Source organism: Tarenaya hassleriana, unplaced genomic scaffold (assembly GCF_000463585.1).
Source record: "Tarenaya hassleriana unplaced genomic scaffold, ASM46358v1 Cleome2, whole genome shotgun sequence".
NCBI lineage: Eukaryota > Viridiplantae > Streptophyta > Magnoliopsida > Brassicales > Cleomaceae > Tarenaya > Tarenaya hassleriana.
Window position 1 is genome coordinate 3721628 of NW_010965372.1, and position 21434 is coordinate 3743061.

A 21434-nucleotide genomic window follows, 5' to 3' on the forward strand; every position below is an offset into this window, starting at 1 on the left:
TATATATATATATATATTCATAATCTCTTTCCAAAAATGTCGAACTCTTTGGATACTGATATGAAAGATTGAATCTTGGAAGACCTTAGACTTGGGTTCTTGATCTGAGATTGAATCTATGGAAATTGATTGTTCTGTGATTTTTTCTGCAGGGACAAACTCCCTTGTTTCCTCGTATCTTCGGCCATGAAGCTGGAGGGTAATCTCACTTTTTCCTCATAGATTCTGCACGATTGGTTACTTTCTTGAACCTTTTATGACCGGCCATAACTCTTGCGTTAGCCTCTGGCTTTAGTAGTTCTGTCATGCCCTGCCTGGAAATGGATCTCTACTACTAGTTTCGGTTGCTCGAAATTGTGTTTAGTCTCTTGCTTTAGCTGTTCTGTCATATCATATCGTGTCTGAAAATGGGTCTCTACTACTAGTTCCAGTTAAGCCATACAGTTTCTTGTGCCATGGAGAATTCAAGATTCATGTCCAAGAATGTTACCCTGCACTGGCTTTAGACGTTCTGTCGTGTCATGTCCTGTCTGAAAATGGATCTCTACCATTAGTTTCGGTTAAACCATACAGTCTCTTGTGTCATGGCGAATTCAAGATTCATGTCGAAGAACCCTACGCTTGCTTTAGCTGTTCTGTCATATATGCCCTCTCTGAAAATGGATCTCTACTATTAGTTTCAGTCATCCATATAGTTTCTTGTGTCCTAGAATTCAAGATTCATGTCCAAGAATGTTACCCTGGACCGATTTTAGCTGTTCTGACATGCCCCTGTCTGAAAATGGAGAATTCAGGATTTCTGTCCAAGATTTTTACCTTCAAAGAATGCTTTCAGAACTTGCTCTTTTCTTTTTGTTGCGTGGTTTAGGATTGTGGAGAGTGTTGGAGAGGGAGTGACGGATCTTGAGCCAGGAGACCATGTCCTGCCGATCTTCACGGGCGAATGCAGGGACTGTCGGCACTGCCAGTCGGAGGAGAGCAACATGTGCGATCTCCTCAGGATCAATACCGAACGAGTAACAATGATCCACGACGGGAAATCGAGATTCTCAATCAATGGCAAACCCATCCACCATTTTCTCGGAACTTCCACCTTCAGTGAATACACTGTCGTCCACTCCGGCCAGGTCGCCAAGATCAACCCGGCTGCTCCTCTCGACAAAGTCTGCGTCGTCAGTTGCGGCCTATCCACTGGTCCGTTAACCCGAAAAAAAAAATCGGTTCTTTTTCCCCCAGGTTTCGTTATCGTTTGATATCTATCTAATATTGTGTTCTTGTTACTGTCTGAAAGGCCTTGGAGCAACCTTGAACGTGGCGAAACCGAAGAAGGGTCAGAGCGTGGCGATTTTCGGGCTCGGAGCTGTCGGCCTCGCTGTAAGACTCGGGTTTTTTCCGACTTCGAATCCATCTAATGTTAGTTTCGGAGATGGTTATTAAAACCTATCTCTCTCTGTGCGTAGGCTGCTGAAGGGGCAAGAATCTCGGGTGCTTCAAGGATCATCGGTGTTGATCTTAACCCTAACAGGTTCGAGGAAGGTATAAAAGAAAATGTCTCCATACATATATACATATGTGTATGTATGTATATACCTGATATCATCATTCTTGATTCTGATCGCATACAATGCTCATTGATTTTGTGTTTGCAGCCAAGAGGTTTGGTGTGACAGAGTTCGTGAACCCTAAAGATCATGACAAACCAGTTCAAGAGGTATGTCTGAATCTGATATCCTTTCTTATCATGCATTCATGTGCATAGGAGTTGGCACAACTGGGCTTTTGAGATTTTCGAGTTGTTCGGTTCCGAACCCTCACATTCCGGATATTACCCGGTCTCGGATCCGGTTTGGTCTGGGGCTTATTAACATTGTAACCGATCTTGTCTCATATATTGTAGTGATCGTATCTCATATAATGCTCGGGTTGGATCGATCGGTACTAGAATTCGGGTTTTCTTTTTGTCCACATTACAGCATTATCGGATGTTGACAAAATCTTCTGTTTTTTTTTTGTAAAAGGTGATTGCTGAGATGACGGACGGAGGAGTGGACCGGAGCGTGGAGTGCACGGGAAGCATCCAGGCCATGATCTCAGCGTTCGAATGCGTCCACGACGTAATATCTCCGGACAAAATCCTCTTCCCGTTTAATCAAATCATCTTTCCTTCTCCTAAATACAAACCCGAAACCCGAAATTACGACGGTTTTCGATGCTTTCAGGGTTGGGGAGTGGCGGTGCTCGTGGGCGTACCGAGCAAAGACGACGCCTTCAAAACCCATCCGGTGAACTTCCTGAACGAGAGGACACTCAAAGGCACTTTCTTCGGAAACTACAAACCCAAGACCGATATTCCCGGCGTCGTCGAGAAATACCTCAACAAGGTTAGATCTTTTTCCTTTTCGGAATTGGGGTGATGATTTCGGTTATTAACCGAATAATTGAACCGAACCAAATATGATCTAAAAACCGAACGGTTATGATTTTTTTTAATCCCGAAAAAACTGAATTCGAACCGAACTGAACCCGAATATCTCCTCCCCCCAAAACCAAATTTTTTTTACCAATAAAAATCGAATTTGAACCGATCCGAATGCTATATAAAAACTCGGAATCGTGTAAAATCTCGGGACGGGGATGGATGATGGAGCATTTTGGGTTGATGAGCAGGAGCTGGAGCTGGAGAAGTTCATCACTCACACAGTGTCCTTCTCGGAGATCAACAAGGCGTTTGATTTGATGCTGAAGGGAGAGTCTCTCCGTTGCATTATCCGTATGGAGGATTGAAGAACAGATTTCTGAATCCCATAATGTTTTCTGCAATTTTTCCTTTTTCCTATATAACGTTGCGTAATAAGAGCCATCGCGTATAATGGTGATATATATAATATGCTGTTTTTCTTGTTCGTATGATAAATAAAAAGCTGAAAACTATAATGTTTTCTGCATTTTCCGGTTTTAGTTAACCAATCTCCGGTTATGTCATCGGTATTCGTCCTCGATTCTGTGCTTCCCCGGGGTATTTATGTAATTGCGTTGCCATGAAACTTTGGTCGACGAGAATTAATCGTTTGGTACAACTCGGTCCTACTTAAATATTGAACCGAACCAGACCGGATTTGATTCAGGTATCTCATTTATTTGATTCAAAATTAGACATTTTTAAGGCTTCTGTATTTGATTCAGTTTCGGTTTAGAAATTGTTCGGTTTGGTTCTATAAAAATAGATATCAATCGTTTATTATTTCATAATTGGTTGGTTTGCTTTGGTTTCGTTTTCAGTTTCTATTAAAAACAAATAATATTTTCTTGGTTCTGTAAAGTTTGATTCTCTAAAAAAATATAGTTCTGAAATTTTGTATGGTTTGATTTGAAAATAATATCGAATTCTTTTATTCGATAAGATTCAATTCCTAAAAGCCAAATTGAAACACCCATCTCTGTCTACAGAGTCGATGAAACCCATAGAGAGAGAGAGAGAGAGATATGAGAAGTGGCGGCAGAAGGCATTAATGGGATGCAAAATGCCAGATTTAGAAAAGCAAAGAAAACATGGAACAAGAACTAAATGAAGTAAGTACATTAGGTTCGGCGCCAGATTCCATAGATTCATGATGAAAACCTAAGACATCAAAATCAAATCTTGTCTCTCCGATTTCTCCAAGCGTCCGCATCTTTCTCTCTCTATATATACATATATGTATATATATCTATCTAGGAATCACATAGATTTGATACTTCCCCTACCCACGTCACACATATCCATTCATGCAAATACATTAAATACACACACATATATATATAAGTATACACGCATTGTACATGGTCATAGTAAGCCAGATTTGCTTAGCTAAGCAGAAATACATGTTAAATTAAAAAAGAAAATAAATACTTGACACGCCAACCAAATCTAATGATATATATATATATATATATATTCTATTAAATTGCTTTGGTCAAGAGGTTGGATGATTAAAAACATTTCTTGGTACTCAAAGAAAAACGTTTCCTTTTCTTTCTATTCTCCTTTTTGTTTTGCTTTGTTGATTATTTCATTTGCGCATTTTCACAAAAAAAAAAAAATTAAACATTTTACCAAAAATAAAATTAAACATGTAATAGATAATAGATATGAGATATATGGGTTGACAATTAAATGATTCAAAAGCTCGAGGAGACCTTATCTTTTATCCTTCTCCTCAATCTTGCCTAGGCGCTCATCACTGTGACTGACCACATTTCAAATCATAGATCATTCAATTAAGATTTCCTTCTCTTTCTCTCACTCCCTTTCTTTCTATCTTGAGTGACGTTTTAAGTTTAATGTTATATATAGACATATATATATATATTTATATATTTGTGTATCTATATATATATATATAACATGGAAATGATTTTATTACATAGTTTAATCATATAATATTTTGTAACTGATACAAGGGAGAGTAGTGTCTTAGTTAACGTGACGAAATGAAGAAGAATTTTGGCTATTTTATAAAGTAAGACCAAGTATATTTCGGATACACATTAATACATACATACATACATACATGCATAGTTGTATTTGTTTAATCACACAAAAGTGGGCCACACTATTTTTTAAAATTTAAACGCAAGTATGTATGTACGTACGCATGTGTATCTATATATGTATGTATCTTTGCTATTATGCGTTTAAATTAAAAAAAAAATTCTAGCGGGCAGAAATTAAGAAAAAAAGGTCATTTGCTTTCCAAATTGGATCATCCATTATACAATTATCCATGCACTAGAATTTTATTATTTCTCATTAACAATATTATACATCTACATACGTACATTCGTAACGTAAACGGGGATCGATTAAATAACATAAAATTCATGGTTTATAATCCAAGAAAAAGATATTCAGTGCTGTTTATATTAGCATCGGGAAAAAAAACTCGTACAAAAAAAAAACCTACATCTTTTCCATGGAATACATAAACCCATGGGAACCCACAAAAAAAAAACGGTCGAATAACCGATTAATCCCATTCCCACCTATAAGATCCGACCATAACACCGAATATAAAACGTTAAAATCCCGATTTAATCTGTATCAAAAACATAACACGGGAAAATAGACAACTCAAGAAACTATCTCGTAACTGAGACTGGAAATTAGCTATAACGATCAGAATAGATTATTTTTATTCACATTCTAACACAAAAACTAGAACGGCGATTATTAATGCTTTATATGAGATTTAAATGATAATTCCAGAACTTCCATAAGTTTATGTCTTCCGATTCTCGGACAGCCATTTGGATCGCATGTAATCGGGTTTCCTCCACGGAGGCAAGTGCATTCCTTCCTCTTTCATCGACCGTTTCAGCGCGGAACAAACCAAAGACACAACCTTCTTGAGCCTCTCCTCTGTCGCAACGAACACGACGGGAAGAATCTGAGTTATGTCTTTGTATGCCTTTGCAGGTTTCGCCACTTCGAACTGTGATTTGAAATCCAAATCAACGATTATACGTTTTCTGGGTTTTGTTTCACCGTTAGCACTCGTTGTCGTTATCACGTCTATGTACTCGTACTTCCCCTTGAACTTGAACACTTGACAACCTGAAAAAAAATACAGATTCCACAAAACCCTAATGTTCAAACCCTGATGTTCAAGACTTTGACTTTTTTCACTTCTTGTTCTAACGAAGTGAAATTCAAGTAAAAGTTTACAACTTTATTAAAATTTGGCAAATGGGTATCCACTGAAACATCAAAGAAATCAAATCCACATAGGTATATATATATATTGTTTTTGCATGTTCATATATATCTTCATAAGCAAACATATGCATGAGTATATATATGTATATAGTGATATAAATTGGAAATCAGAAACGAATCATATGATATGAATACCTTCACGGCGATCGAAAGAAGAATCCCAAGAAGTTCTGCAGAGAGAAGCATCGTAGCCGTCGGATTTGAGCTTAGCGACCAATTTCTTCATCATCTCTCTCTTCTCGTCGTCTCCTTCATATGGCAATTTCTTTCTCTTGCTATAAGCCGCTATCTTCTGCATAATCTCTCTCTCATCTTCATGCACGTTGCCAAGCACCTCCTATACATATAGGTGCTTATATATATATGACTTGTACTTGCTCACCACATGTATTCATACGGAGACGACGAACGATCATACATTTATACATGTGTGTGTATATGTACCTTGAGAGAGAGAAGAGGAGAAAGTGGTGTCGGAGACTTTTTCCGATGATCGACCACCGGAGATTCTATGTAATCTATCACAAGCTGTTCGAATTCATCATCCCCCAAGCTCCCCATTGATGATATTTTTTCAGAAAGTTTGAAGAAAGAGAAAACAACCTTTTTGGGATTCAATCGGTAATATATAATTTTTTTGCTGATAATCTTATCCATTAATTTGCATTTTCTATATTAATATTCATTTCAAGGGGTTTTGATAGATGTTGATATTTCATTTTCGTTTGGATAAACATTTTTTTTTAATTTAAAATTTTAAAATGGACTTTCTGATGTCGTAATGTATGAAAAAGTCGTTTCGTGTCATTTTCCGCCTCGTCACATACTCCAATGATTCCAAACTTACCCCTCAGAGCAAATACGTGTGCGTAAAAGACTAAAATTTGTGCGTATAGAGCTAATTATGTGGACATATACGTAATGTAAATACATAATAAACAACATTTATAGCCTCATTTCGTGAAAATTACATCATGTATCACAGTCGAAAATATATTTTGACCGTCCTTACCTATTTTGATTCGTTTTAGATGGGGAAAATTCCTGTCAATTTGCTTATCGAATCTATATCTTTTTTTTTTTTTGATAACGGAGGACCCCTACATGCTACCCTTAGGGCTTCTGACTAGGTAAACCTCCGCCCCAGAAATAGCCTTTGTATATGGATCATATAAACCCAGAAATTAACTCCCTCCCCACCAGCCAAGAATTCGAGAGAGGATATCGAATCTATATCTTGTCGAATGCTTGGTGTAAGAATATCCTCTTTGTTGAATAATAATAATAATATATGTGATTGAATGTTTTGTAATTGGTATTTATACAGACACACATTGGGCATTATATATATATAACACTTGGGGCAACAGTTATATAATTTTTTTTTGTTATTGGTATTTAGATCCTCATCAAGTCAATAGTCTTTTGCCTTGTTCGACACGTAAGAGGAAACCTCAAGGAGATTGCTTGAATTATATTTTATACTTTTCCAAATTATGAAATTGGTTTTATATGTGATTGAATGTTTTGTCACATTTTAGGAGGCAATATAATCAGTCAGCGGACTGACAATATATGTATGTATATGCGCTTATGCATTCACACGCATATGTATAAATTGGAATGGAACAAAAAATATATATAGAATGATCCCAGAATGTAAAGGATCTACGTGTTGGAGAAGTGAAAATGGAACATTGAATATGTCGATTTTTGGTCAAACATTATTGTCGTTTTTTGCGGAGAATATCTCAAAACAATATTTGAACTTTTCAATTTTCACAAAACAAAATCTAAATTTTATTTTTTATCAAATAAAACATTAACTTCATTAACCTAAACTTTATAATCATTATCATTTTTAACCCTATTGATGACGTGGTATTTCTGACATCCTACGTGGCAAGTCAACATTTTGATCATATTTGACACATAATCGTCCACGTGTCACGACATCGGAACGTCACGTCAGCAACGGAATTAAAAATGACAGAAATTATAAAGTTCAAGTTTATTTTTGACTAAAAAATGAAATTGAGGTTTTATTTGATAAAAAATGAAGTTTAGATTTTAGTTTGTGAAAATTGAGAAGTTTATGTATTTTTCTGGGATTTTCTTTTTTTGTATAGAGGGTAGGAAGTCAACTATCAGAATAGATTATTTTTATTCACATTCTAACACAAAAACTAGAACGGCGATTATTAATGCTTTATATGAGATTTAAATGATAATTCCAGAACTTCCATAAGTTTATGAAACCATGATATATACGTGGCATTAGATTACAGTTGAAACAACAATGGTAAATGTACAAAATAATTATGTAAACCGTTCAAAATCGATACTCATTCCTTTTCTAAATAAATGATATTTTTTAGATTTTTTTAGTTATTTTTAAAAACATTTATAATTTTACCCTTAATTTAAAATATTTAATTTCAATAACGTGTTAACAGAAATATGATTTAATAAGGATATATATATATATTATTTTTTTTATATTTTTTTAAAAAATTGTGAAAAAATTTAATACGTTATATATTTAGAAACGATGGGACAGTAAATAGTCAAATTGAAAATGAATATGTTTATATAATAACTCACCCGAACAAATCATATTGGAACTCTATGGATTCAAGAGATTAATTACCAATCTCAATTGAGCAATCGCAAAAAGAAATTATATAAATTTTATTACTAAAAAGAAATTATATAAATTCAAAGACGGACAAAGATTAGTTTGAATGTGTAAAATTTAGAGGTATTGGTTAATACTTAAACATCATTTATTACTTATGGTCTATCTAAACAAAAATTATTTCAAAAGAAAGTTGAACGGGAATGAACTCAATCAACATATTGTAAAATCTATCTATTCGGACCAACGAAACACAATCGACCCGAACGGAAACTGTTTCTGAAATACTTTTATTTCTATTTTTGTTTTTGCATGTAACATTTTGGGTATATAAGTTTTATTTTTTTTTAAATCCAAGCCCATAAAAGAAATTTGTGTGAGAAAAAAATGAATTTTTATACCATCTTCTGCAATCACCCCTCCATTACACTTTCTCTTCGCATATAACCCAAAAAAAAAAAAAAAAAAAAAATCAGAAAATTTGACAAACCAAAACGCACGAAATCCTTCATGATCAGCATCAATCTTACAAAAAAAAAAAAAAAAAAAATCAATTCCTTTACAGAAAAATGAAACATTCTAAGGAAATCACAGGATTTTCGATATCCTCCGCAGAAACTGCAGTCACTTCTTCAACCTTGTCTTCGTCGATCTCAGGATCTATACGATGAATCTTTGTCTCTGATCTGTTTCTCAGATGCGACTTCGAACTCTGCAGATCCAAACTCTCTGGTCTTTCGGAACAAGAAATAGTGTTTACCCTCGAACCAGCCATTCCAAATCTCCTACTCGGAGATGGCGACTTCAAGAATCTGCCGCTTTTCGTAGACATAACCCTTTCGTGTTCCTCACGGAAGCTTTTTTGCCGCGTCAATGGACGAGGAGGGTTTGGTGAATTCGCCCTGATTCTTCTGTTCCGCAATGGAGATCCTTCTTCACCTCCCTTTTTCGAATTAGGGTTCGACCGGTTTGGTGTTGACGGGTACCGTTTAACTGATCTAGCCGGAGAGCTAGAACGAGTAGGAGTGGCTGGTTTCGAAGATTTCAGAGAGAGAGAAGCTTCCCTCAAGGAATTGATCCGGACAACGTGAGGATTATGACGACGACAAGATTGCAAGAACTCGTTGGAGAAAGATCGGGTTTTCGAGACAGAGACAGAGGACGAGGTGGAAAGAGACGAGGTTGATGAGGAGAGAGAGGTGTTACTTGTGGTGGAAGTCTGCGTCGGAGATAAAGGCGAGAGCTTTGGAGGAGGAGGGGTAGAGTTATCCTTGATATGGATATGGAAAACCTTATCCGGGATAGGGACGAACTGTTTCTTCTCCGGAATAGGGACCGGACAAGCTTTGCTCTGGTAATGCGAGACAACGAGCTTGTCCTGAACATAACTGTATTCTTCTTCTTCTTCTTCTTCTTGTTTGAATTTCTTAGCCTTGGGAGGGAACTTGCTGATGCAACAACCCATTTTCTTTTTCTGGGTTTGATTTCGATTTCGATTTCGATTTCGATTTCGAAAAACTGGGAAACCCGGAACTGGAAATAGGCAAAAGAGGCAGAAGAAGTAGATAGATACATATATTGCGGTCTGCGTGTATGCAATGACCTGAAGGATGTTGGAAAAGTAAAAAGCAAAAGGGAAAAAGGAAAAAAGCGGAAAATGATGGAGGAGATTTGAACCTATGAGGCAAAAAGACTTTAGGTTTTGAATTTTTTGTTGGCGGCCATATTATATAAATATGAAGCCGTTGGGAGCAACGGTCATTAAAAATATTCTTAAAGAACTAAATCGTTTTGGTTAGGGATGCCCATTTTAGTAAAATCAAATCGAACCCGACTCAATAATATCCGAATTGGTATAAAAAAAGCTGAATGGGTATGTATATCCTAACAAAACCAGAAATCTTTACAGAAAATTAATATTTTTTCAACAAAAATCAAATAAAAAAACCCGAACCAAACGCAACATAAAACAAAATTTTTTATGAAACACGGATATCTAAAAGATATCAAATCTGTTGTTTTATAATTGATAGGCGTAGATATCTCATCCGACTCGTAATTATGTAATTAAACGGGCTGAATTCAGTTGATACACATGTGTGATACCCCCACCCCCACCCCCACCCGTTTGAAGATATGAGGAGGGAATCTTTTGTTTCAAAGTTGGGATAACATTTTGTTGGAAATTACGAATAAATATTTATGCCAGATTCCCCATGCATGTCTAAACCAATCACAAATGCTATACCTATATGCTCTCTCTCTCTCTCTATATATATATATATATTTATATATATATATATGAGATCAAGAAAAAGCATGGGTTTCAGTTGGTTAATCCACCTAGAGATCTAACCACCCTAGTCTGAAAATGAGCAATATAATCACAATTATAATACTGTAAGATCAGAGAAAGAAAAAGAGAAGAAAAAGAATGAAGGATGTGTAGAGAATGAAACCTGAGTGAGAGTTATGAAGAATTTTACTGTCTTTTTTTTTTTAAATCAATCTTTCATTCCATGAGCTCATATCTGTTCTGTTCTTGATCTTTCAGAGTGTTAGCTGCATTCAGAAGCATGTCCATTCCTCCAGCACGTATATCCTCCTCCTCTTCAGCACCATTCTCTCTCAGTTTCCTCTCGAGATTCCAGATTTCTCTCCTGCTTTTCCGTTCCTGCAGGTTCCCCATCTTCTCAATCGCCTTTCTCGCTTTCCGGACCTTCTGGATCGCGGCTTCACAACCAGTGCAGAACCACTTCCCTTTCGGAACCGATGTGAGTGGAGGTTTCATGCAATAGATGTGGTATGCATCGTCACAACCATCACACAGAACTATCTTATCGTCGTCTTTGTTGATAAGGCAGTTCCTGCATAAACAAGAGGGGCAGTACCAACGGACACCATGTAGTTTTATCTGCCTCGATGTCAGGCACCTGATGTGGTAATATTTGTGCGGGCAGTATGGATGATCACATGTGATGAACCTTCCACCATTCTCCACCTCAGTTCCACATATCTGACAGACTTCGGAGTCTTTCTCCCCTTCTGAATGACGATGAACCCCATGGTCATGGTCATGGTCATGGTCATGGTCCATGTTGCTACTTGAGTTCTCTTCCAATTCATTTGAATCTTCTTCGAATGCTGTATTGATATCAACACTGCTATTATCCATCTTTACCCTTCGAGATTTCAACCTTTCACAAGCTACACAACACTCATGAGGTGATCCAATTCCCTTAGATGTGCAATTTAAACAATACCAACTCTTCTTCGGTATTCCCTTCCCAGCAGGCTGTACACATGAGACATGGTACATATCCTCGCAATGATCACATGCTAAACAGTCTCTCACCTCTGCCTTTTCTCCACATAGCTTGCAAACGTCAACGATCCCATCATTTCCCACGTTATGTGCTTTTGGATGAGACTCTGTTATGCTAGAATGGAACTGTTACAAGGTGCACAATTTGAAAAACATTTGTTAGAACGAAATTCATGCTTATCGTGAAACAAAAACATCGCATAAATCCATGCATCCCAACGGCCTGGCTCTCACCTGTTCAGCATAGGAGGTCCTTGAAAGCTCTGAGAGCCTATTACAAAGAAAAGACATTTCATTTCCAACAGAAAGCAATTTCTTCCAGACCTAAAACCATTAAATAGCTTTAGATTTATGTCTGATATTAATCAAACAAATAATCAAGCAACCCCATAATGAGTTGAGGTCTGTTTTCCTCATACATTACTTCCAACGTTGAGTAGAACAAGAAAACATTTCACAGCATAGTTAACCACTTAATTGTTGTATTAGTGTATTTACTAATTACCTCTTGAATATCGGCTGAAAAAAGCATAGGTGAATGTTCGTAAAGTCCCGCATTCATCCTGGTGGCTATCAAACTCGTGGACAGAAGGTTTTCAACCCTGATTCCTTGAAGATTTCTGGTAAGCAACTTACTTAATGATGCAAACTCCTCTGAAGCTAAAACATTCGAAAGAACACGTTGACAGCGCACTGTCGTAGTATCACAAACCGATCCATTTGAGGTTTTATTTGCACTGACAACCTCAGGGAGTTTATCAGTAATACAAGTTCCTGTAGAATCTGGTCTTTCTTCTAAAGGGTACCTCTGGCCGCCAAAATCGCAAGCCACATACTCCTGAGAGAAATGGTTTACGGAAACATTGGTTCAAAGGAAAAAAATGCTTTGTTGCATCGCGTTCATGAAATTTTCTCATAACAGCGAAGTTTGAAACTTTGAACACAGAAATACAATTAAAGATTAGTTCGTACATCACTACATCATATGCAGGAGATGACCCCAAGCATCAAATAGATATTAATATGCACAAAACACTTCTCACTTCTGATTAAACCCTAATGAGAAAAGTCCTGGACAATCAAAATTTCATGGAATCATTGACTACTTACTTACCAAAGGGCTCTTCTTTTGTGACCTTGTTGGAAAGCTAAATGGAGATCCATTGACAATTACAGGAAGAAGAAAATGAATGCAACCAACTATTGCTCATTCGACATTCGTGCTACTGAACTAAAGGTGATATACAGGATCTAAATATCAATTAACATATTCTCTGACAGGTATGGTCCGTATGGATCAGAAATTCCTTCCCAGAAGCATTTTGTTCAATGGCTCCAGCTAGATTTCCAAAATCAAGTCTTACAGCAACTGATGGGTGTAAGACTTGCAAGGTCTGATAATTTAAAAGATTTTATTCTATAAGTTCAAATATCATAATAAAAGCCACAAACACTTGTACCTGATGGCTCAACCTCCCATTTTTCCTGCGCTTGTACGTTCGTATCTCTTTACTACTTCCAGACCTTGCAATAGCAGAATCACCCATAACACCAACTCTGATACAACAGTTATTCTTCTGCGTTTCACTTTTCACGAAATGTGTTGGTTGATTGCTCTCCGTAGTCTGTACCATCACTATTCATTTTGCCTTACTCCATGACCATCTTCCCTCACACTCCAGAACTAGGGTTTCACCCTTCCATCTTACTTCAGAGAGAAACAAGATAAGGTCACTCAAATCTCCACAGGACATTGCAGAATCTCAAGATGAACAGCACAATATCCTACCTCTAACCCATAATTTTTAAAGTTACCATACATCTATCATCCAGGAAACCACCAGAAAATACGGAAAACCTCATTTTCTGAACCTCATCCCCCATCAACGAGAACACTTCGCAGAACTATACGCTGTCCCTAGCACGATTTTTTCCAATATTGAAAAGCTTCAGATTTAAAAACTACACTGAAGCTGTCTCCATCCACGCACCACCAAACACAACGAAACTAAAGCCAAATTGTCACGAAGAACGAGGATAGAATAAGGAGGAAGCAAGAGAAAATCGTACCTGAGAGAATAGATCCGAACCCCCGAATCCACCAAGGAACAAAACCCTAGAAATCAGAGAGGATGAACGAATCCTTCGGGCCTCCGACGAGCTCCGGCTGTACAAATCCCGGGCTCCCTTATCTTTGAATCGTTTTTTTTTCCAAAATGTCCGCTCCCAGTTTTTTTTTTCTCGTTAACCGGTAGAATATAAATCTTGGGGGGTCGGATCTAACACCGGTCACACCCGGTAACCAGTGACGTGTAACTGACACGTGGAAGTCGTCGTACCGTGACGACGGTTGGATTTGGGCGTGGTAAGCACGCGCGTAGTCACGTGGGGCTTAAAATTCGTTTATACATGATTAAGAGAGGATTTGAAACCAAAAGACAATATTACATGTGTATATATGTATATGCGTTTTTGTAAAATATTGTTTTTCTAATTTCATATACCTATATACATGTATGTATGCGATTTGTATGTGTATGTAAGTATATATGTGCTATCTATCTTTATTTTATATTATTTTAAATGTTACTTTTGAGCTAATGGTTGACATGAGTCAGTTTTTAAAAAAAATATATATTTTGAAATTTGTTAAAATTTTTAATGTCTGAATCTTATAGAGAATTTTAGGATTATTTAATAGTTTTGAAGTTTAAACTTGATGTTTTTTTATATGATAATTTTTAAAAAGTGTAATTTTTATGAAAATTTCAGTATTATAACAATTTCTACGTATTCAGCTACGTACATGTCGGACGTACGTACGTACAGAGATATACGTATTGGCCCATATTTTAATTGGATTTCGAGCCCATAATTTCCAATTCGAGAAGTAAACCTAAAAATTAACTTCTCCTTTGGTTTTTACCAAAATCAGAGAACGGACCAAACGGTTTTCGCTCGCTCCGAGGATTCGCGCTTAAGAGTTGCTTACTACTGGGGGCGTTCGATATGATCTTTTCCTTTTTTTTGTAGCAACAAATTCTAGGGTTCGCGTTCTTCAAATCGCTAGCAGCGAGGTTCTGCACTAATCATCTCGACGTTTTTTTCCTTCTTCTGGCTCGTCGTTTGGTTCTTGGGAGACTCCGGGAAAATCGCGAGAAAGTTTGCGGCGTCGAGTTGATTGGACTCGTCCGCTGCATTGGCTCCGAAGCTGGGCTTGATCGAATCGGTAACTCTGTTGCGTTGGGCGTGATCGGCTAACCTAGCTAAAGGTAAATTCTCCTCCCTTTTCCTTTTTTTTTTCTGGAGAGGACAAATTTTTTGTTTCTGGGTGAATGCAGTATCAGGGTTTTGGAATCAGACGTTCAATTCATAATCTTTTTTCATGGGGTGTGCTCCTGCATGTTTAGTTCTGCTGCTGCAAAGTGCTTGTATAAATCTTGATTCTTCTCCTTCTGATAGTTTGGTGATTGTTTAGGGAGTGAACTGAATTGCTAATCTTTCGAAAAATGATTCATAGAACTGAAGAAAAATCTGTGGTTGGAGAAGGAGACCTGTGAAGATGGATGTGATTGATACTGGTGTGGAGGCTGATGATGACGTTGGTCGCGACACTCATATGAGACGTTTTGCTGATAATGGCGTTCTTCTTGCTAAAGCAAGGGAGTTTCTGGTTGATGAAATCTGTCAGTATCTTGATGGTTTGGAAGAGTCTAACCAAACCGGTGGACAGAACACCGATGCTGATAATGCTGATAACGCCGGTCTCTTCGAGGATTCTGTGGATGACGATACTGATCCTCAGTATAAGTTCTTCTTGGATAATCTAAGAGAAGACGGGTTTTTGTTTATGGTCGAGTACAACGTTAGTGACGGGCCACCATCGTGTCTGACGTATGAAGCGGACGATGAAAACGTGGTAGAGAATAGGAAGAGTAGAGCGGTGAGAAATGGAAAGTCTTTGCACAGATATAGTGGGTCAAAGAGATCGAGTGAGAACGTTAGAGAGGGTTATAACTTGAGAGAAAGAAAAGGTAAGGAATTGCGGAATTTGCGTAACGTTCCAGTGGTCGGAAAGGGGAATGCTCAAACGAGCAAAGGAGATATTCGACAAGGACGGAAGAATTCAGCGGTGAAGAAGAAAGCCAAATTAAAAGCTAAAAGTTTTGGTTCTTGTAAGAATATGGATGTGAAGGATGAGTTAGTGGTAGATGATTGTTACAAGGCTCACCTAATGGAAATGGGGCATATAAAGGAAAACCCCGAAACCAAACCCGAGAAACTTGTAGAAGTGAAACTCGAAATGGATACAGAGTCTTCGTGTAATTCAGATATTATTGCGGTTGCCGATCATCCATTCTCCGATGATGAATACTCCCCATTCGTTCCTGCGAAGAAATACATCACTGTATGTATACTTTTTCCTTCTTATTTTCTCTTACAAATATTGTTACTGTTCTTTCTAGTTTTTATTTTAATAATCTTTCTATCTACATTTCCTTTTCGGGAAGTTGTTCCATGTGTTCCTCACTTTCCTTATCTTTTTCGGTTTCTTGAAAAGGATGTCGATGAAGAGGATGAAGGACCTGTTGAGGTCTCTAATTCTCTGTTCAGGAAGGAGCTAATGGATGTTCTCAGGAAACCGTACGATGAGATGGAGTTCGTGAATCTCTATCGTGATGTATCCATCCAGAAAATAACTATTCAAGAGAGGGATCTGCGGAACGGAAGAGTTAGACGTGAAACCAAAATTCTTAGCGCATACATTGATCAACATCCAGGTAAATTGGTTCTCCCTAAATTCAGTTAGTCGGTTGTTAACCAGATTGGCCACCCTAGTGGAGACCATATATCATGCTGCAATTGTTTCGAGTACTATCTATTTTGTGTTTTCCTCAAGATTTAGTAGTTTTCCTCAAGATCTATCATTGACCACCACCACCATCTTTCTTACAAACGATCCTGTTTTGTCCCTATCAAGAATCTTTTCATATATATATTTTTTTATCATCCTGTATTATTGTTATTGTTATTTGATGAAAAAAATCTATGGAGGATGAAGAAAATTGGGGTTGGGGTTCCTGCAGATCTCAGGGAATTGTTTCTGCCTTGGGATGGATCCACGGAGTTCAAAGACTTTTCCGTGTTACCAATAAAGGATCGTCATAGAGCCTTGAATCTATTGCGTGGATTCTTCTTTTATATCAAGGTAAAACTATTATTATTATTTCAATGCAGTTCAATAGGGTAATTAATTTTTTAAATTGCTAGTTGCTTGATAATATCCGTAAAATTTGGAAATGACAGACCAATAACATTTGCGTGTGGCAGAACATGGTTCGTGACGGTGCATTCAAACCATGGCTCGATAAGGAATGCCTAGAGACCTCGTGCCATGGCTCGTAGAAGAGGGAGGAACTGACTTGACATCCTCTGCGGCTCTGGAGACTCTAACTGCTTCTTCTATTCATTTTGTTTCAAGTGTGTTTTGTTTGGTCTCTGTGTTGTGTCGCGTTTGTTTACCTCTTCCTTATTCTTGGCTCCGCAGTCTCCATCCACTTTGTGTTAAATATTTAGACGCCCATTAGTTCTTTTTCTATTCATTCATTCATTCATTCTTCTTTTTCAGAATTTCATTATATGTAAATTAATTCAGAAAACTCATTAGGAAACACACGAAAAGTAAAAGCAAATTTCATTAACGAATTGTTTGACGAAATTGAATATGATACAATTCTGTGTAAGACTTGTGTATGCTCCCCCACTACTACTACTACTACTACCACCACCCTCAAAACCCTAAACTTACTTGTACCCCAAATGCAGCTAAAAAACTACGCACCCGTAGACACACACACACACACACACACACACACACACACAGATGATGTGTATATATATGTATATATGCATAGGTTTAGTCAGGGAAATAAAAAGAAAAGCTTACCTCTTGTGCCCAAATCCGGTTAGTTGCATCTTTGCCTACCTCTGCATCAATCCAACCGGTCTGATTAGTTCGTACCTCGAGTCTCGATCGCCACTATTACCCGACACCGATCGCTCGTTAACCGTATCACTGTTGCTCTCTTCCACTTCATCCTCACTAACATCGAGCCTGATAAAGCCGGAAGCTTCCCCTCGGGAATCTGCACTGTTTTTGGCAGAAGACCTGTCTGCTAACACTGGCTCAGCTCCGGGAAGAACGTTGAGCAACGAGCCAAAGTAACGTCCTCTTGCATTTTTCTGCAAAGGCTCGCTCACCCTTTTCCTTTTTCTGATTCTGCTCCGGTTCTTGGGGTGGTGGAGTTTGCATTTCGATCCTTGAGGGCAAGATCCTGTCGTGTCGAAAACAGGGCAGGTGTTTGTGTGCTTCTTCCGACACTGTCACCACATACGCACATGATTCCCGACTTAAATCAAGATTTTGCATGTGAATCCAGTACGAGATTAAGACAATGAGATATAAAACCAAGTAAACAGGAGATAATACGATAATATCGAATGAAAATTCTTCTCAAATACCATACACATTCTCTTTTCCTCATACTCTCCATTCATTTGCATGAATGAAGCTACTGCAGCGTTGGAGTAGTCCGAGTAATTATTTCTGATCTTTCGCTATATGACTCATACTTAAGCCTTAAGAATGGATGCAGATGCAGTCAACATGTCATGGATGAAACTATTGATATAGTGGGGGATTAAGTTTAATCCGTTTACCTCGTTTCCATCTGAACAGTAGCCTTTTAGAAATCCTTCGCATATAGGTGCATTCGGATTGACATGTACATGTCTATAAGGACAGGCTCCATTATTGCACAAACCTGCGTTAAAATGGGTATTAGAATCGTGAATTTCTGGGACGAGTTACCGTAAAGAAAGTGGAGAGTATATTACCTTGTAGATAATAAGAACAATCCGGCATCCTTTCTGGAATGACCTGTGGGAGGAATAAGTTAACCAGTCAAGAGATTTTTTTGCGAGACCCAAAATGCTATTTTCTGCAGAAATGATTTAGGAGATGAACCTTATGCGTCAATCTGCAATTTGGATCGGTACACAATCCATTCAGAAACTTCGTGCAGACTGCGATTTTTGAAGGGTCGTGAATATAGGGGCATTTTCCGTTGCACTTGTTGCATTTCCCAAATCTAGTGAAGAACTGGCAGTACTTCTTCTTTCTAGCCAACCGAGACCGGACATTGTAAAGGCTCCATCTGACCTTCTCATTTGCCAAGGCACGAGTTCGTTTCTTAGGATCTCTGACGAGTTGATTACCATTACCAACCCGGACATATCTGCAAAATTGAACTCGAATGTGCAACTGAGGCATGAGAGGTAATAAAGACTAAATAGCTTGCATTGATAGTTACATACTCATCATTGCCGATCACCAATCTCCTTGGAATAAATGATTTCTTCACGTCCTTTCCAAATTCCAGAGGTCCAGCGCCTGGTGATTTAACATCTGACATATAAATTCATATTTCAGCTCAGCAGTCAGATAAACATGATGCAGAGGAACTCTCAAACAAACTAGAGGAAAAATAACAGATATGAGTTAATAAAATCTAGAGAGATATCATCTTGGACAGCAAGACATTAGTTGAAAGTCACCAACCACCCAGAAGCAATGATAAGGATCTACGCATGTGTACGTACATGTACACACAAATACAAATGACAATAGATGCCAATAAAGAGCCCCATTAAGCTGTTTTAAGTTAATTTGAGTCTGCATCCCCTAAATATGTACATCAACATCAAAACAGTAACATTTATGTATTGTTTAACTTCAGACTATCATACCAGATATTCTCTGAAGAGTTCGCCTTGAAGGATCCATTTTGTAGCGAATGGAACCAATCCTGAAGATGCGCTCTCCTGAGGAACAAAAGATGAGTAAAAAGAAAAAAGTCCCTTGAGTCTTTGCTGCTACACAGTCATTACAACATCTATCAATATAAACAAGAAATGAATACAATAGACACAGAGTTGAAGTGTCATAAAAACCGGTTGGGAGGCACCCCCCACGTTGGAAACATTCATCGGCATAACTTGCTACAGCACCGTACCATGTACCAACTTACGTGCGAGATGGTTCATGCTCTTTGCTCCGGTAATATCCTGTCCAGAACAATTTTCACTTTTTTTCTTCGCAAACGCAGCCACAGCTAGAGTGGCTTCCTGTACAATAATAAGAACCTTAAATAGTTGTCCAAACAACTTCCTGCTGTGCCAAAAGGAGCATCTCTTTTCGAAATGGAAGAGAAAAGACTCTTCACCAAGGAGACTGACCTCATTAGCTTTCTTCGAGTTCTTCTCAATGGACTTAGACCATTTTAAGTGTGTGCCACCGATACTCAAGACTTTGGACTTTCTAAGTGAAAACCCATTACTTGATCTCGTGTAAACTGTATGTCTCTTTCTCAGGAGCAGCAATTTTCGACTGAAACCAGAATGTTATGTTATCAAATCTGTAAAACTCAGAATCCATGAATAAAGGCATGAAACATGCCAACATACCTAACGGTGGGAAGAGAACCATTTCTCAAAACGGGGACTGAATTCATTAATTTTCTCCAATAAGTCGCTCTTTTCCAAGGAACAAGTTGTGGCAAGATCTTCTGACATTGCATATGAAGTCTATTAGCCTCACCTGGCTGCTTATCGTTTAGCGTCCATACAAGAGAAAATTTCGACCGCTTAAACGGTTTTGCTGCAGCTGAAAAAGAAGATGACATACTTTATTTCTTGTTTCCAGAGGTGATGCAAAAGGGGAAGCAAATAGATATAAATAAATTAAAAATAGAGGAGCAGTTGCAACAAGATCTACTGATGAATAATAGCAAGGTAAGACCTCACTAATATCCATCCATTTCTGATAACATACCAACGTCAGAGAACGCCGAGTTAAAATTTCTCTTGGGAACTATCTTTGCAGTTGCCTGAGCTTGTGAATCTAAGGCATCATCAGGTGACATAACTGCTAGCTTCACATGGCTATCTGAAGTTCTAACAAGCTGGTTTTTACTTCTCTTGAAGTATCCATCTGCGGGAGGAATCTGACTCTTACAAAAACTAAGTGCATCTGAAGCCGCAACCAACTGATTTGACTTTCTCTTAACATATAATACTTTCCTTGGATTTGAGGTCGGCAAGTTAGCAGGATTCTCTTTCTTCTGGCAATTTGAAGGAATACCTGTCTGATTTAGTATTTCAGAAGATTTTACCTCACCAGAATTCGGAACATCAGCTTCTTCAGATATAGCGGAATCTTTGATAGATTCAAGGAAACCATTAAGATCCAAGCCAGAAGATAACGTGCATTTCCCTGAAGTAGTAACGCTGTTTGATATTTTAGAGATGTCAGAAGGAAGTATTGACTGCCTCTCAGGAGAGTAAGTTTCTCCTGCCTTTCCAAGAATAGATGTCTCATCTGCATTAGCCCTTCCAACAGATCCCACGCTGTTGTCTTCATCAACAACCATATGGTTCACCTGGAGAGATAATGGAGGCAAGCCAAGGGAGACCCCAGCAGGAGTGCCATGAGAGGGTTTTCGAACAAGACTATTCCCCTTGCGCATGTAACTACTATTAACCTGTGCAGTGGCTTTGTGCAATTTTAGTTGAGTAGAAAAAGTAGATGACAACGGCTTGGCAGCTGCTAAAGGAGAAGGGTCACTCTTCCGACGCCATGTATTAGGTTTTGTGAT

The 21434-nt window shown here is 38.0% G+C and overlaps 6 protein-coding genes across 10 annotated transcripts in view; 2 read left to right on the forward strand and 4 right to left on the reverse strand.

Moving 5' to 3' along the window:
* The window catches only part of LOC104812075 (alcohol dehydrogenase class-P), a 4173-nt gene extending 1210 nt beyond the window's left edge, over positions 1-2963 (forward strand). Inside the window, exons 3-10 of the mRNA XM_010539043.1 lie at positions 153-199; positions 869-1194; positions 1292-1374; positions 1461-1536; positions 1650-1711; positions 2019-2114; positions 2220-2381; positions 2668-2963. Coding sequence (XP_010537345.1) covers positions 153-199; positions 869-1194; positions 1292-1374; positions 1461-1536; positions 1650-1711; positions 2019-2114; positions 2220-2381; positions 2668-2784 — 969 coding nt within the window. The 3' untranslated portion in view covers positions 2785-2963. The remainder of the gene's footprint in view (positions 1-152; positions 200-868; positions 1195-1291; positions 1375-1460; positions 1537-1649; positions 1712-2018; positions 2115-2219; positions 2382-2667) is intronic.
* Positions 2964-5258: 2295 nt separating this feature from the next.
* On the reverse strand, positions 5259-6323 carry LOC104813285. Its single transcript, XM_010540853.2, has 3 exons — positions 6200-6323; positions 5891-6092; positions 5259-5593 (listed from the first exon to the last, which is right to left on the reverse strand). Exons 1-3 carry the CDS (start codon positions 6314-6316, stop codon positions 5259-5261), a joined length of 654 nt encoding a protein of 217 aa, XP_010539155.1. The 5' UTR covers positions 6317-6323.
* Positions 6324-8952: 2629 nt separating this feature from the next.
* LOC104813286 (putative protein TPRXL) lies at positions 8953-9858 on the reverse strand. Its single transcript, XM_010540854.1, has one exon. It carries the CDS (start codon positions 9856-9858, stop codon positions 8953-8955), a length of 906 nt encoding a protein of 301 aa, XP_010539156.1.
* An 844-nt stretch (positions 9859-10702) lies between these two features.
* On the reverse strand, positions 10703-13934 carry LOC104812076 (PHD finger protein EHD3-like). 2 transcript variants are annotated; one of them, XM_010539045.2, is made up of 5 exons: positions 13789-13934; positions 13179-13422; positions 12224-12556; positions 11953-12042; positions 10703-11844 (listed from the first exon to the last, which is right to left on the reverse strand). In XM_010539045.2, the coding sequence occupies exons 2-5, from the start codon at positions 13350-13352 to the stop codon at positions 10906-10908; spliced, it is 1536 nt and encodes a 511-aa protein (XP_010537347.1). In that variant the 5' UTR covers positions 13353-13422; positions 13789-13934; the 3' UTR covers positions 10703-10905. The 2 variants fall into 2 exon arrangements, with proteins under 2 accessions (XP_010537347.1, XP_010537346.1); XM_010539044.2 differs by having other exon boundaries at positions 13179-13426.
* A 716-nt stretch (positions 13935-14650) lies between these two features.
* LOC104812078 lies at positions 14651-17325 on the forward strand. 4 transcript variants are annotated; one of them, XM_010539048.1, is made up of 6 exons: positions 14651-14990; positions 15060-15149; positions 15239-16126; positions 16280-16499; positions 16806-16927; positions 17050-17325. In XM_010539048.1, exons 3-6 carry the CDS (start codon positions 15281-15283, stop codon positions 17122-17124), a joined length of 1263 nt encoding a protein of 420 aa, XP_010537350.1. In that variant the 5' UTR covers positions 14651-14990; positions 15060-15149; positions 15239-15280; the 3' UTR covers positions 17125-17325. The 4 variants fall into 4 exon arrangements, with proteins under 4 accessions (XP_010537350.1, XP_010537349.1, XP_010537352.1 ...); XM_010539047.1 differs by having other exon boundaries at positions 14651-15149; XM_010539050.1 differs by lacking the exon at positions 15060-15149 and having other exon boundaries at positions 15197-16126.
* Positions 17326-17399: 74 nt separating this feature from the next.
* Positions 17400-21434, reverse strand: part of LOC104812079 (uncharacterized protein At1g21580) — an 8350-nt gene continuing 4315 nt past the window's right edge. Inside the window, exons 2-11 of the mRNA XM_010539051.1 lie at positions 20612-21410; positions 20245-20443; positions 20017-20167; positions 19809-19905; positions 19528-19602; positions 19096-19186; positions 18746-19016; positions 18616-18658; positions 18439-18542; positions 17400-18099 (exon numbers count right to left, since the gene is read on the reverse strand). Coding sequence (XP_010537353.1) covers positions 17701-18099; positions 18439-18542; positions 18616-18658; positions 18746-19016; positions 19096-19186; positions 19528-19602; positions 19809-19905; positions 20017-20167; positions 20245-20443; positions 20612-21410 — 2229 coding nt within the window. The 3' untranslated portion in view covers positions 17400-17700. The remainder of the gene's footprint in view (positions 18100-18438; positions 18543-18615; positions 18659-18745; positions 19017-19095; positions 19187-19527; positions 19603-19808; positions 19906-20016; positions 20168-20244; positions 20444-20611; positions 21411-21434) is intronic.